Source organism: Varanus komodoensis, unplaced genomic scaffold (assembly GCF_004798865.1).
Source record: "Varanus komodoensis strain SLA01 unplaced genomic scaffold, ASM479886v1 scaffold25, whole genome shotgun sequence".
Classification (NCBI taxonomy): Eukaryota; Metazoa; Chordata; class Lepidosauria; order Squamata; family Varanidae; genus Varanus; species Varanus komodoensis.
Window position 1 is genome coordinate 15829344 of NW_025335661.1, and position 12984 is coordinate 15842327.

Here is a 12984-nt window from a genome sequence, read left to right on the forward strand (position 1 = left end):
AATGTATCCATTGGGAAGTTGCAACAAGTTCCAGCATTCCAACATGTGTCCAGGCAGCACGTCAGATGCATCTATTACTAGCTCACATTCCCATCATCACAGAGATTAACTGATAACCATTTGGGATAGCCATCTTATTTACCAGATTATTTGGCCCTTTGATGCTAATTGTGTTCTTACTTTAATTCTAGAAACCTTGGAAAATCTGGATTAAGAGTATCGTGTTTGGGACTTGGTAAGTATGTTATGCTGCTTTGTGTGGGAGACAAATCCTAACAATTCGCTTATTTGCAAGGCAGTGTTGAGGTTAGTTTTCTGTCTTTTCTTTTCTAGAAGTTCTGCATCATTTATTTCATGTTTGTAGGAGTATTACATGCATTTTTTCATGCAAACAGAAATTTGGTCTTCAGCAATATAGAAAGTGAATGAATGAAATAATTCCACCCCTCCATTTTTACCACTAAATTCTACGGGAGCATTATGAAATTCTCATATGATAGTAACCATGAATCTTGAACATTCATACCTAGATGAAATTTATCTATTATGATAAAGGCTGCAAATGGTTGATATACATAAGACATTTATTTCACATTTTGGTAGTAAATTATGAATCAAATTATGTAAACTGAGGTAAGCAGCCTTGGGGCCTAGGTTCATCTGGCAGCTGGAGAACCTGTACTGGGCACCGCCACAAAATGGTTGCCATGGCAAAGAACAAAAGGACAAAAGTACAGAAAAGTTCCTACAGCTCCCAGCATTCCTCAGCCAGCCGGCCACTTGTAAGGTCCTTTTCTGTCTAAACATGCATAGGATTGCATCATTAATGATTTGCCTTTTAATTACTGAGGCTGCCATATTTTAAACACTGGAAATGAAATTTTCACTGTGATGTTTTTTTCCCAAAGGAAAGGGAGAGGCCGTAGTTTAGTGGCTGTTCATTGGCTTTGAGCACTGAATGTGTCAGGTTAATTTCTGGCTCGGAAGGAGTTGTGCCCCAAAACACAGGCAGCCACTGCTAGATAATAGAGGTAGCATGGCCCTGGCCCTGGCCCTGGTTCTGATCTGATCTGCAGAGCTTCTATGTGTTGTTTACTGATGGCAATTGTTTTATGGGATATCTTACTGTTCCATTGTAAATATTGGTGATTTTGATTGTATGCCTTAAAAAGAGTCAGTGTGATGTAGTGCTTATAGGCTTGAACTCTGGTCCCCAGTTAGCCATCCAGCTCAGGGGGTGACTTCAACCAGTACCTGGCTCTCAGCCTAACCAACCAGACAGGATCATTGTGGGAATGAAATGGAGAGGAGGAGTTCATCTAAGCCACATTGGCTTCCTTTCAGGCTGGGCAGGAACAGAAAGATTATAAATACAAATAAATGCTATTGAACAGTTTGAGATTGTTCCACCCTTAAAGCTGGCCTAAAATATTTTAAATACATAAAATAAATAAATATGGCTGTACCCATATGCAGGGTGGACCTGAAACTTTCCACAACTTCCTTCTTTTTTGGGGAAGACCCTAGTTCTAGCTTTACGGTATCACAAAAGAATTTTTGGTATCGTTCCCATTAAGCTTCCAAAAGCCCCAGTTTATGTGCATGCCAAATCATTAGAGTATTGTATCAGCATCATTTACTCATACTTTACTCATTGTGTCTAAATTGAAGACCACTCTAAAATTCCTGCTTCTGGAGCGTGTTTATAAAGTAGAGGGTGTTCATGAAAACCTTCCCTGTGTGGAATCTGGCAGAACTCACATACCTCACTGTGTTGCTATGAGACATAACCTTTTTAACACTGTGGGATCCATAGATGACACTGTGTAATAATCAAATATGACAGTTTCCAGGCACCATGCAACCTGAAATCAGATTAATTTGGAGAAAACACACCAAATTATATGAAATGAGCAAAGAGCCCCAAAGTCTGTGGGAATGTCATTGGAACCTGTCCTCCCAAAATCTTGATTTCTTGAGATGACCTGTGTGCTTGTTCAGTCTGCTGTCTACTTGCCTACTCATGATGCGTCCAAAGAACAGCCGCAGTTCTGCCATTTTTGTCTCCAGAGCAAGTTCTGGATTGATTTGATCTGGGGCCCACTTGTGTGTGTTCTCTGTTCACAAAGCTACCTCCAGTGCTGTTTCTAATGGCCAGTTTTCTTCCTGTCAGCTTTCACCACAGTGCAGCTTTCACACTCATACAATAGCGATCAGGATTAGCCAACGCAGAAACCTCCTTTCCTGTTCTTCTACCTCTCTTTCCTTTTCAGCATTTTGGTTGCTATCCTTCTGTCCCAAAGATAGGGGCACAGAATGATAAAAATGTGGGAATTTCCAGCTGACACATTTGGGGATCTCTTGGTATAGCTGTAGATCCTCTGTTCATAGTCAGCGTGGCATAGAGAACCTCTCTCTTTGCTGTGTGATCTCTCCCAAACCCAGTGTTTTATGCATGTACAGCTCTGGTCATGGTGAGAACTAGCAGGGAAATATTGATTCAGAGCAGACAAAAGCTGTCCTTAGGCTGTTCCCCTGTTTTCAAGGACTCAAATGTAAGAGGAATTGGGGGGTTTGTTTTTAAGATGTAAATTTATTTATTCAGCACCATAAAATAAGAGCACTGTTGTTGCTTCAGTTGAATTTAGAAAGTGCAACAAATGGCTACTTGCCATGTAATTACTAAGCAATGCATTTATACCCTGGCTTTTGTTATTCTTGTGGGGACCCCAAGGCAGCTCACATCGCTTCATTTTATCCTCACGACTGCAATCTTGTGAGGTAGGTTGGACTGCAGATGTGGGACTGACCCAAAGTCACCCAGTGAGCTTCATGGCCAAGTGGGGACTAGAACCGAGAACTCCCAACACTCCAACCATCATACCACACTGGCTCTATAAAAAGAAGAGGGAGCAGGGTGATCATCATCATCATCACCAATCAAAGAACTTCTTCTTGTTGTTGTTAGTCGCGAAGTTGTGTCCAACCCATCACGACCCCATGGAAAACATTCCTCCAGGCTCTTCTGTCCTCCACCATCCCCCGGAGTCCACTCAAGCTCACACCGACTGCTTCAGTGACTCCATCTAGCCACCTCATTCTCTGCCGTCCCCTTCTTCTTTTGCCGTTAATTGTTCCCAGCATTAGGCTCTTTTTCAGTGAGTCCTTCCTTCTCATTAGGTGGCCAAAGTATTTGAGTTTCATCTTCATGATCTGGCCTTCTAAAGAGCAGTCAGGGTTGATCATCTCTAGGACTGACCGGTTTGATCTCCTTGCGGTCCAAGGGACTCGCAGGAGTCTCCTCCAGCACCACAATTCAAAGGCCTCAATTCTTTGGCGAGCAGCCTTCCTAGATGGAATGTACTTCCTAGATGGACTTATGGAATGAGCTCCCCAGAGAGGTTCACCTGGTGCCATCGTTATTTGTTTTTTGGTGCCAGGCCAAGACCTTTTTATTTTAATTAATTGTTAATTTATTTATTGGTTTTATTTATTGCCTGGATGTATCTAATTTTTATATTTTTGTATTGTTATTTATTTGCTAGAAGCCGCCTCGAGGCTTATGTGAATGGGGCAGCATACAGGTTTCCCAAACAAATAAAAAAAATAATAGATCAAAGATCTAGTGGCTCAGATGCCCAAGATGGAGAGAAAGAAGGCATCCACGGTGTGGACTTGCACATGCCCTCTCCACGGGTGATCTCTTGCACCCAGCCTTTCACTGCATTCCACTCTGAAGTAAATTTAGGATGCAGTCCTATGCATGTTCAGAAAGAAAAAAGTTCTACAACTAGCAATGTGTGCAGGATTCAGTTTTGGGGGTGGGAACCTACTGGGTTTTCTCAGCTTCTCTCTCTGCCCTATGCCCAACTTAAAGTACAACTGTTGTGTATTACATTACAGATGTGCTGGCATCACTAGCAAGGCAGCTTGTGCATACGTCACCTGTTCTCTGCACACCCACTACACAAACAGAGTTCTGCTCCTATACCATAACTGGAGGGGTTTGTGTACATAGTGCGAGAGTGATTCAGTGCAAAGAAAAGCACTGCTAAAGTTCCCTAGAATTTCTGAATTTGATCTCAGCTCAGCTCTTCTCCCAGGCCAGCATGGAAAGAAGTCTGGTCAGCACATGAGAGTCAAATCGCAGGCAGACCTTTGCATCACTACCTAAAACTCTTAGCGTTCCCCAGCCAGCCATATTGGCTGGAGGAAGTTAGTATTTGTAAAAGGTTTTTACTGTCTAAACATACATAGATTTGCACCTTAATTGCATTTTTATTTCCTTTTACCTAGTGATCAATTAGGAGTGTCAAATATTTATGGTTTGTATCTAAGCCCAGAGGTGTTTTAGTATCAACATATTTAACAGCAAGCTGGAAGCGTCTGATGTTTGGGAACAGTTTGCTACGTTCACTGTTCAAAGAAAGAAATGCTTAATCCATTAATCGTTCCAAAGAAGCTTGGTATAGGAACTGCTCTTATCATGTTCTCCACCCCCAGATACTGAGTCACACAGTAGGAGGGTGGGAGAATTGGCTGCAGTAGCATGGGCATGAATTCTCTTGAATTATTTCTGTGGTACTCTGGTACCAACTGCAATGTTGAGGCAAATCACATAACCCATGAGAAGGAGGTGAATGCTGCTGAAGCAACAGTGAAGCACTGTTGGAAGTGTTTTATTTTTCACATGGACCTTGGGTACGTTTGAGTGCCTTGTTTGTAAAGGTAGGGATACTCAAAGTTTTCATTCGGTTCTTATCCCCAAGCTGAACTGATACAACCAACAAAATGTGAGGAGTGGAATACAGCAATCCTTCAGATTTTGCAGTTCTCCAAATTTTATAATGCATTTGTCATTTAAAGCAAAATGCCAACATTTTATTAAAGGGTATATTTTAGGAAAATGCTCATTTACAAGTATGCATTTTGTGTCGAATTACATAAAAATGCCTATTTAAATGCACATGTCTGTATTTCCCGCACACACAAATAGTTAAAACACAGTTTCACATGTAAACTGGCACAGAATAGAATTTTCCTTGTGACTCTTTTGCTTTCGGGATCCCTCTAGGAAGAGAGGGCTCTCACTGCAATTCAAATATCTGAAGCTACCAATTTTAAGAGAAAACAAGAAAATATATAATAGACATTTCAGATGGTTCTCTACTGTTGGTTTGGTTTTAGTCCTATGTTATTACCATGTAGCTCGTAACAGGATTAACAACAGTTCTACAGCAGGGGTTTGCTTTCCCTTAGTCTTGTCCACCTAGCAAAGGACCATCTAGGGAGGCTTCTCCATGGCATGCAAAGCCTTGCAGAAGCATTCACCCCTATGGATAGTCTTGTATGAGAAGGTGTCCTTTTTTGATGGTGGTCCAGGCCAGGTTAAAGGCAAGACATCCGAGGTTGGAAGAGATGGGCACTGAGTCCATCCACAGTTAGTACCCGGAGGGCAGACTGAGTAGCCACCCAAGTCATTAATCAGCCTTCTCCAGCATCCTGAGATGCATTGTATTCATAGTAAATAACAGCTGTTGTTTCCAAATGTACACCTCTGCATATAAATTTGCATATGCACATTCTGTACTCTTTTTCAGTAATACCTTTCTTCTTTTTGCATGCAAAAGGATTTTTCTCTTCTCCTGTCCCTGCTTGCGTTCCATGCTTTACAACGGCTTCTTCATTCCTGATAGATTAGAGCAAAATAAAAATTCCAGTGCAGATTGACGTGTGTGTGTGGGGGCGGAGGGGCAGGGGGGAGTGCGCACATGTACAGTTTCACATTTTAAATGCACGAGCAATGTAGTGACTACATGATTTGGAATTTGCTTCTGCTGCCCTGGATAAGCACCATTTCATTATAGAAAATACTACGTTTGTAAAGCAAAAGAATGACGACATGAATGTCTGTAACTGTGTATATAATCATTTTGAGATAAGAAGAGATGCTGCAAGATGCTGAAGTCATATGCCCTGGCCATGCCCATGCCCAGGCCAGGTGCTGAAGGCAGGTGCAGCCGCGGCTCCTCTCCAGATGGTCCCTGGGAGAGTTCAGCTGTGGGGCCCTGGATTTCAGCTTTGAGTCCAGCTCTTGCTGCACCAGTAACTTTGACAAGAAAGAAAACCAGGAGCTAAATAGGCTCCTTAATATGCATTCCATAAAGCATCCTTGCTCCAGTGTCTTGAGGCTTTCAGAATAAAGAGAGGAGGAGGAGTTGTCATTAGCAAAAATGGCACAGCTTTATAAAAATTAGGCAATGCTATAATTAATGTAGCTATCAATAAGCAAGATTAAAGAAGACATTTGCACCATGGGGTGATCTGTACACTGCTAGGAAAAAAGTTTACAGAATATGTGAAATAACCTTATTCTGTTCCTCCCTTTACTCCCTGCTGCTGCCCAGTGTGTGAAAACCAATATCCTTAATCCTTTAAGGTTGTTTTACTCGCTTTCCCTTTGATTTTTAAATTGCTCTTTTATTCCTTGCCCTGGTTTTTAGGGCTGGTTGTTTCAGCTCTGTTATTATTCCACTGAATTCACATGTGTTATGTAGTTGAGACTTTAGCCTTAAATCTTACAAAATTGCCATGCAAATCCTTGTGTGTACGTGCATCTGCATCACTGGACATATTTTTATAAATACTAAATCTAGAAACATAGGATCAAACCTAAAATATTCAGTTTTACTCACCTCAGCCCAGAACAATCTTATTTATTTATTTGGTTGTTTGTATAAACATTAATAATCATTCATATGTACATATTTACGGCCATCACAAAACTATTATTTTCACCTTAACTATAGAGATATATTGAGGGTACCGTGGTTCTGAGAACATTTGAACTCTGACTTGTAATCCTGATTTGAGGACAAATTATGGTTTGCTGAAAAAGTTTGGGGGATGCAGCTGTGCAAGGCACATGCCAACAGATCGATATAAATCACTGTTATGCTTAAATATGTAATTGTCAGTATGTGGAAAGAAAGCCAAATTCTACAGAAGTCCAGTTTATAAGCAATAAAAGGGCCATTTGGTGTACATTTTCAGTGATTTTCTTGCATGAGCAAATTCTCTAGAACACTGGCATGGTTGCTCCATTCACTCAGAGAGAAGTATCATGAACATTGGGCTGTCCCTTACATTGAAGTGAATGGGGGAGCCTGTGGCACACTAAAGCATCCATGGAGCTCTGGATGGTTAACAGCATGTAAGTGATATAAAGCTGCTTTTACATCTTTTTACACTGTCATCTCCAAAGAGTTGAGGCTGTTTAGCAGCTGCTCTGTTTTCTTTAAAATTCATTGTGCTAACTACAAAATAAGCATTTTAGATTACTTTTGAGAACAGTTTATTCTTCAGCAATCCATTAATCAAAGCTGTGTGCTTCAAAGATCTCTGTTTTCTGACCTGTTTGAGCTAGGTGTCATTTGTATTTTGAGTTAGGTGTGCTTTATATTTTGTGGGCTGCACATATTTCTCAGGCAGCCCCAGGTCAGACTTAACGGCATCCATTGCGCGATGAGAAGAAATGGCTGAAAAAAGGCCCATCCGGGATAGGAAGAGGAAGGGCTGGCAAGATCCTTAAATGAGCCTCTGTCTCCTTTCAATGCAGAGAAGCCTTTGCGGAACCATGTATGTTGTTCCATTCAGTTAATGCCCCATTCCGGTTGGTTTTAAATTAATTTTATTTGTGTATCTTTTAAAATGTTGGTTTAATTTTAACTTTTGTTAACTGCCCAGAACGTCTGGGCTATTGAGCCGTATAAAAGTGATGCAAAGAAACAAATAAAGGTCCACAGGGCTCACTACAAGACAAGTTGCATCACCTGGGACAGCTCCCAGGGAGCCACCTGCTTCAGCACGGTCTGAGAGCAAACCTTAATGCTGCAGCCTACGAACTGGGCAGGCCTCTTTACCAGATTGCATGGGCACATAGTCCAAAGTGCTGTAGAGCCGCTCTTTATGTGCCTAAGCAGAAATCTGTTTCGTTGCCATGTTACCTGGAATCACCATTCTGTGTCCACTGTAAAATCAGCATGGTGTCTCTTCTCTTTTGTAAGTGTAATGCTTAAAAGGGGAAGTAATCTTCCCGCATGTTTGCTTGTTGTGCTCTGGGAATTTCATATTTCAGCTCTCAGACAAAAGCATTTGGGGTTTACATTTGACCTGAACGCTTGAACATTTCCAGAGTCTGGTTCGGGATTATTGGTTCTTTCACATTGCTTATTAGGTGCTTTAACATTTACCTGGTTGCTTTGGTAACATGTTGCTTTTGCAACAAACACAATGAAAATTACTGTAAAAAGAAAATGTCTTAAGGGGGAGAATTGTGTGAGCTTCCAGGGAGAATGAAAGAATTCCTGAAAATAATAATTGGACCTGGAAAAATATGAACTCTGCAGGCACTCTCTTTGCTGCAGTCCCTGTCATCACAGCTTTAAACCACGTCTGCTCAGATTTGTCAGAAGTCTTCTGCCAATGGCACTCTGCTAATTATCTGTCTCTCTGTTGAACACCTAATGAAATAGATGTCTCAAACCACTGCACTTTCTTAGTTTTACTACATGTCTAGGTTTCTCAATAGCCTAAGCTATCTGGGTTTACAAAGATAAGCTATTTTTAAAAGCTATTTAAGTACCATCATATAAACATTTCGTGCACGCGTGCATGCACGCGCGCGCGCGCGCACACACACACAGAATAAGAATCAAGAGAAGGAAAAATTCAGGACCTTATCATATGCTTCCAATTGCCTGCCTTAACTGGCACCAGAGAAATAGCAGTGTTGGGAGCAGGTGGGCCTCATTGGGGACCTTGTTCCATAACTGAAGGAGAAGGACCTCTACCCTGCTGCTGCCTTCCAAGGCTTCCTCAAAGAAGGCAGCTGAAAGAGGGTGTGTTTGGATGGTTCTGTGCCAAGAGAGGCTCCCTGTCAAGCATTACAATCCTGACCTATGTAAAGCTTCATACGTTAAGACCAGCACCTTGAATTTGGCTTAAAAACATAGAGGCAGACAAGCAAGTGGGTCAGAATTGGTGCCATATCCTTAGACTTTCTCTTCCCCTTATCAGTCTGGATGCCCCATTTTGCATGAGCTGCAGCTTCAGAACCATATTCAAAAGCAACCTCATGCAGATTGCATTGCAGTAATCCAGTTTGGAAGTTACCAGAGTATACCCAACTGAAGCCAAGTTATTCCTGTCCAGGTTGTATTCATACCTGAGCCACCAACCAAAGTTGGCAGAAGGCACTTTCTGTCACTCTGGCTACTTGGGCCTCGAGTGACAAAGTTGGTTTCAGGCAGCTCCCCAAGCTATGAATCCGATCCTTCAGAAAGAGTGCTTCCATCCAGCACAGGCTTGGTACTGCCCATCCAGTTAAAAGAACCACTCACTAGCAGCATCTCAGACCTTTCCAGATAGATTTTCAGTTTATTAGCCCTTATCCAATCCATTGCCATAGTCATACACCCACAGGCTCACCTAATGAAGTTGGAAAGGAGAAATACTGATGTATACTGATGACAGCACATTCCAAAGCGCCAGATGACAGCACTCGGTGATTTTGTAGAGGTGCTGGACAGCATGAGGGACAAAAGTGGCCCCTGCAGAACTCTGTGCTGGAGGATTCATGAGGCTCACCCATGATCCACAAGCAGCATCTTCTGGAGTAGAGCTCCGCTAGGAGTGAACCCTCTGCCAAGCAGTACCTTCTGCTCTCAATTCAGACAGTCTTCCCAGAAGGGTTCCATGGCCAATGGTATCAGAAGCCACTGAAATATTGAGGAGGATCAAAAAGTTCTCATTCCCTGAGCCTCTATGATGACATAGGGGAAAGCTAATATTTAACATTTGTGTTTCACTTTGAGAAGTGATATATAAATAGTATAAAGTACAACACACCTCTGCTGTGGAATCTCAAAAATCACCACAACAGCTTCTGAAAGTTGTTCAATATCATGACCCCAATTTCACAGATGAAAGAAAAAAGTAACAAAAACCTGAGGTTGCCAGTGAAGGTCATGCCAGGGGTAAAAATTTGTGAGAATCTGGCTCACATTTCAGTTTCTTACTCCCAGTATGCTCCACTAGCATGTACTTCCTAGCCAATTTTCTATATATGAATGATGTACAAATAAATTGTAAAGATGAACCAGAATGTATCAGTGTAAATAATGCTAACTTTGTTAATTGATTCTTTCAGAGAAAGAGATTATTTAGGAATCATGAGCAAATCTAAGTAATATACACATACATGGTGATTTCCATTGCTGTTCCACCCCACTTCTCCATTTTGCAAACCTAGCTATGCAGTAGAATATTGGAGTAAGTGGAATGGATCATATCAGCGCTGTGAATTTTCCTTGAAGCTATTTGCCATTGCTAGAGTAAATAGCAGATATCAGTCAGAGAGAGAGGCTGTACACATCAGAAAGATGCAGATGAAACATGCCTACACTCACTTGGGGTATACTTGCATATATGCACCTTATCCTAAATTTAAAAGGAAAACAAAAATGAATCCACAAAGTAGACCCATTATTCCTTTTTATTTTTCTTCTCGTTACTTAACAGTAAATCACACAGAGGCTTTTAAAAGATGGTAGAGAGTTTGAAAGAGTTCAGTCAGAAGATTAATTTTAATTCACTGATTTATTAATAAAACAATTGAAGCTTTCAAATGTGAATACGTTTCCTGGATTGTTTTAATCACTTACACAGAAAATTGGCTTCCTGAATTAACTCTCTTTATCTTTTGGAGTGGGGGGGAGGGGTCTTTTGGTGTTAATTTTGGTAAGCTATCCCTGTGCACAAGGCATGTGGAATGTATATAGAGAAAAGATACCAAAAAGAGAAAAGATTTTGGAAGCAAAATACAGTATCATTATTTTCCTAATGAAAACTGAGATGCCAAGAAGTTGTTACCGGAGCAGACATTGGGAAGCATATTAAAGACAGGAAATAAGCTAGAAGAAAAAGTGTACTAGAAACAGGAAGCTAATTCATATTTTCCCCTGAGTCCCAACCAGGTGCGTCATTAGTATATTAAAGCCTTATGAGTAATGTTGTAGAAGAGGAGGGTGCTTTGGGGTGCATCTGGCATATTATGTGCTTTCAGATATATCAACAGCAATCTCAGCTTGCCCAGTGCAAGTCCTTAAATAGCTAAAATGGCCCCATCTTTGTCAGCTTCCCCAAGCTGGGAATCATGAACGGTGTGTCTAGAGGGCAGGATGACCACGCTGGCTGAGAGTTATGCAAGTTGTCGTCCAACATATAGAGAGACAACCAGAGTACAGAAAGTTAATCTGTACATAAGGGTAAACTGATGGCTTCAGAAGAGCCCCTAGCAGAAATACAAATGTATCTTGGTGGAGTTCAACCCTAAAGATCAACCCAAACAGTCCAATGACAGCAGATTAAGCTCAATTCAGTTGAATTTTAACTGTTTAGAACCCTAACCCTAATTTGGGTCAGAAATTCCATTGAACATAAGGTAATTTTGAAAAAGCGCTCTTTGAGTAGCATTTCTGCTCTGCTCATCTTTTCTTCCCTTTTGAAACACATTCCAAGCATTAAAATCATGCCAGGACACCTAGTTTTTCTAACCCTAACCCTACCCCTGGTTCAACCCTAACCCTAATTTGGGCCAGAAATTCCTTTGAACCTAAGGCAATTTTTAAAATCCTCTGTTCGAGTAGCATTTCTGCACTGCTCATCGTTTCTACCCTTTCTAAACACATTCCAAGCATTAAAATCATGCCAGGACACCTAGTTTTTCTAACCCTAACCCTACCCTGGGTTCAACCCTCACCCTAGTCCAGGGCAAATATTTCTTTGAACATGAGTCAATATTTCTACCCTTTCTAAACTGTTTAGAAACTGGGGAAATGAAAAACTGTATGAGAGGAAGATGGAGTAGAATATCCTGAACATTTTGCAACAGATCCCACTTGTTCTTGAAATTAAGTTTGTTTTATGTTTACTCGTCAAGTGGATACAGAAATTTGTGTATGCTCCTGGAGCAATCATCATTTGATGCCCAGGCGGCCTCAGTGGCAGAAATGCCTTTTATTAGCTCAGGATGGAATAACAAATATGACTTCAGCTTGATAAAGATAGCTTGATGATAGTTATCCTGCACTTCTATTAATAAAATAATTAATAAATATATCCAGGGCAAACTAAGACCATAAGAAGAGCCATACTGGCTCAAACCAAACATCTACCTAGTCCAAATCTGTTCACACGGCGACCAAGCAGATGCATTCACGAAACCCAGAAGCAGGGCATGGAACCAAGTGGTGTACGGAGATATTAGGTTCTGTCCAGAGATCTTTTAAAGCCATCCAAATTGGTGATCATCACTAGATTTTGTAGAAGTGAATTGAATTTTTTATTTATGCACTCTGTAAAATACATTTTTCCCCTCCTCCTCCTCCTCCTCCTCCTCCTCCTCCTCCTCCTCCTCCTCCTCCTGGTCCTGAATCTTCCACCAATCAGTTTCACGAGGTAATGCAGTATGAGAATCAGTTTGGTTCTACTGTCATTACACAGAGGGAGAGAGATGTCTCCTCATCCTGCATAATTTCATACAATCCTATCATGTCCCTGCTTGTTCTTCCCCCTTAAGTCCCCTAAATTGTAAGCTTTCCTTACGAGGAGGTTGCTTTAGTGCCTTGGTTATTTTAGTTATCCTTTTCTGCAGTTTCCCCAAATCTATAATATCCATTTTTAGGTGTGTTGGCCAGAGATGTGCATAGCATTCCAAGTATGGCCGCATCACGAGGGATTCATAGAAGGGAAGTGCGATAATACCAGTTTTGTTTTTGATTTCTTTCTTAATTATGCCTAACCTGATATGACAGCTCCCTCAGCTACCATTTTTAGAAGACTGTGTAGGGCAACTAAAATTGGGAAGGGAGAGACATGGGGTGAAGCTTACTTTATTAAGCCTCTCCCACCTTTCTCCATCGA

The 12984-nt window shown here is 41.2% G+C and overlaps 1 protein-coding gene across 2 annotated transcripts in view; it reads left to right on the forward strand.

The window, feature by feature from the left end:
* The window catches only part of KCNAB1 (potassium voltage-gated channel subfamily A regulatory beta subunit 1), a 185503-nt gene that overhangs the window by 109959 nt on the left and 62560 nt on the right, over positions 1-12984 (forward strand). For both annotated transcript variants that reach the window (XM_044432907.1, XM_044432908.1), the window contains exon 2: positions 192-235. In XM_044432907.1, the coding sequence (XP_044288842.1) occupies positions 192-235 (44 nt within the window). The remainder of the gene's footprint in view (positions 1-191; positions 236-12984) is intronic.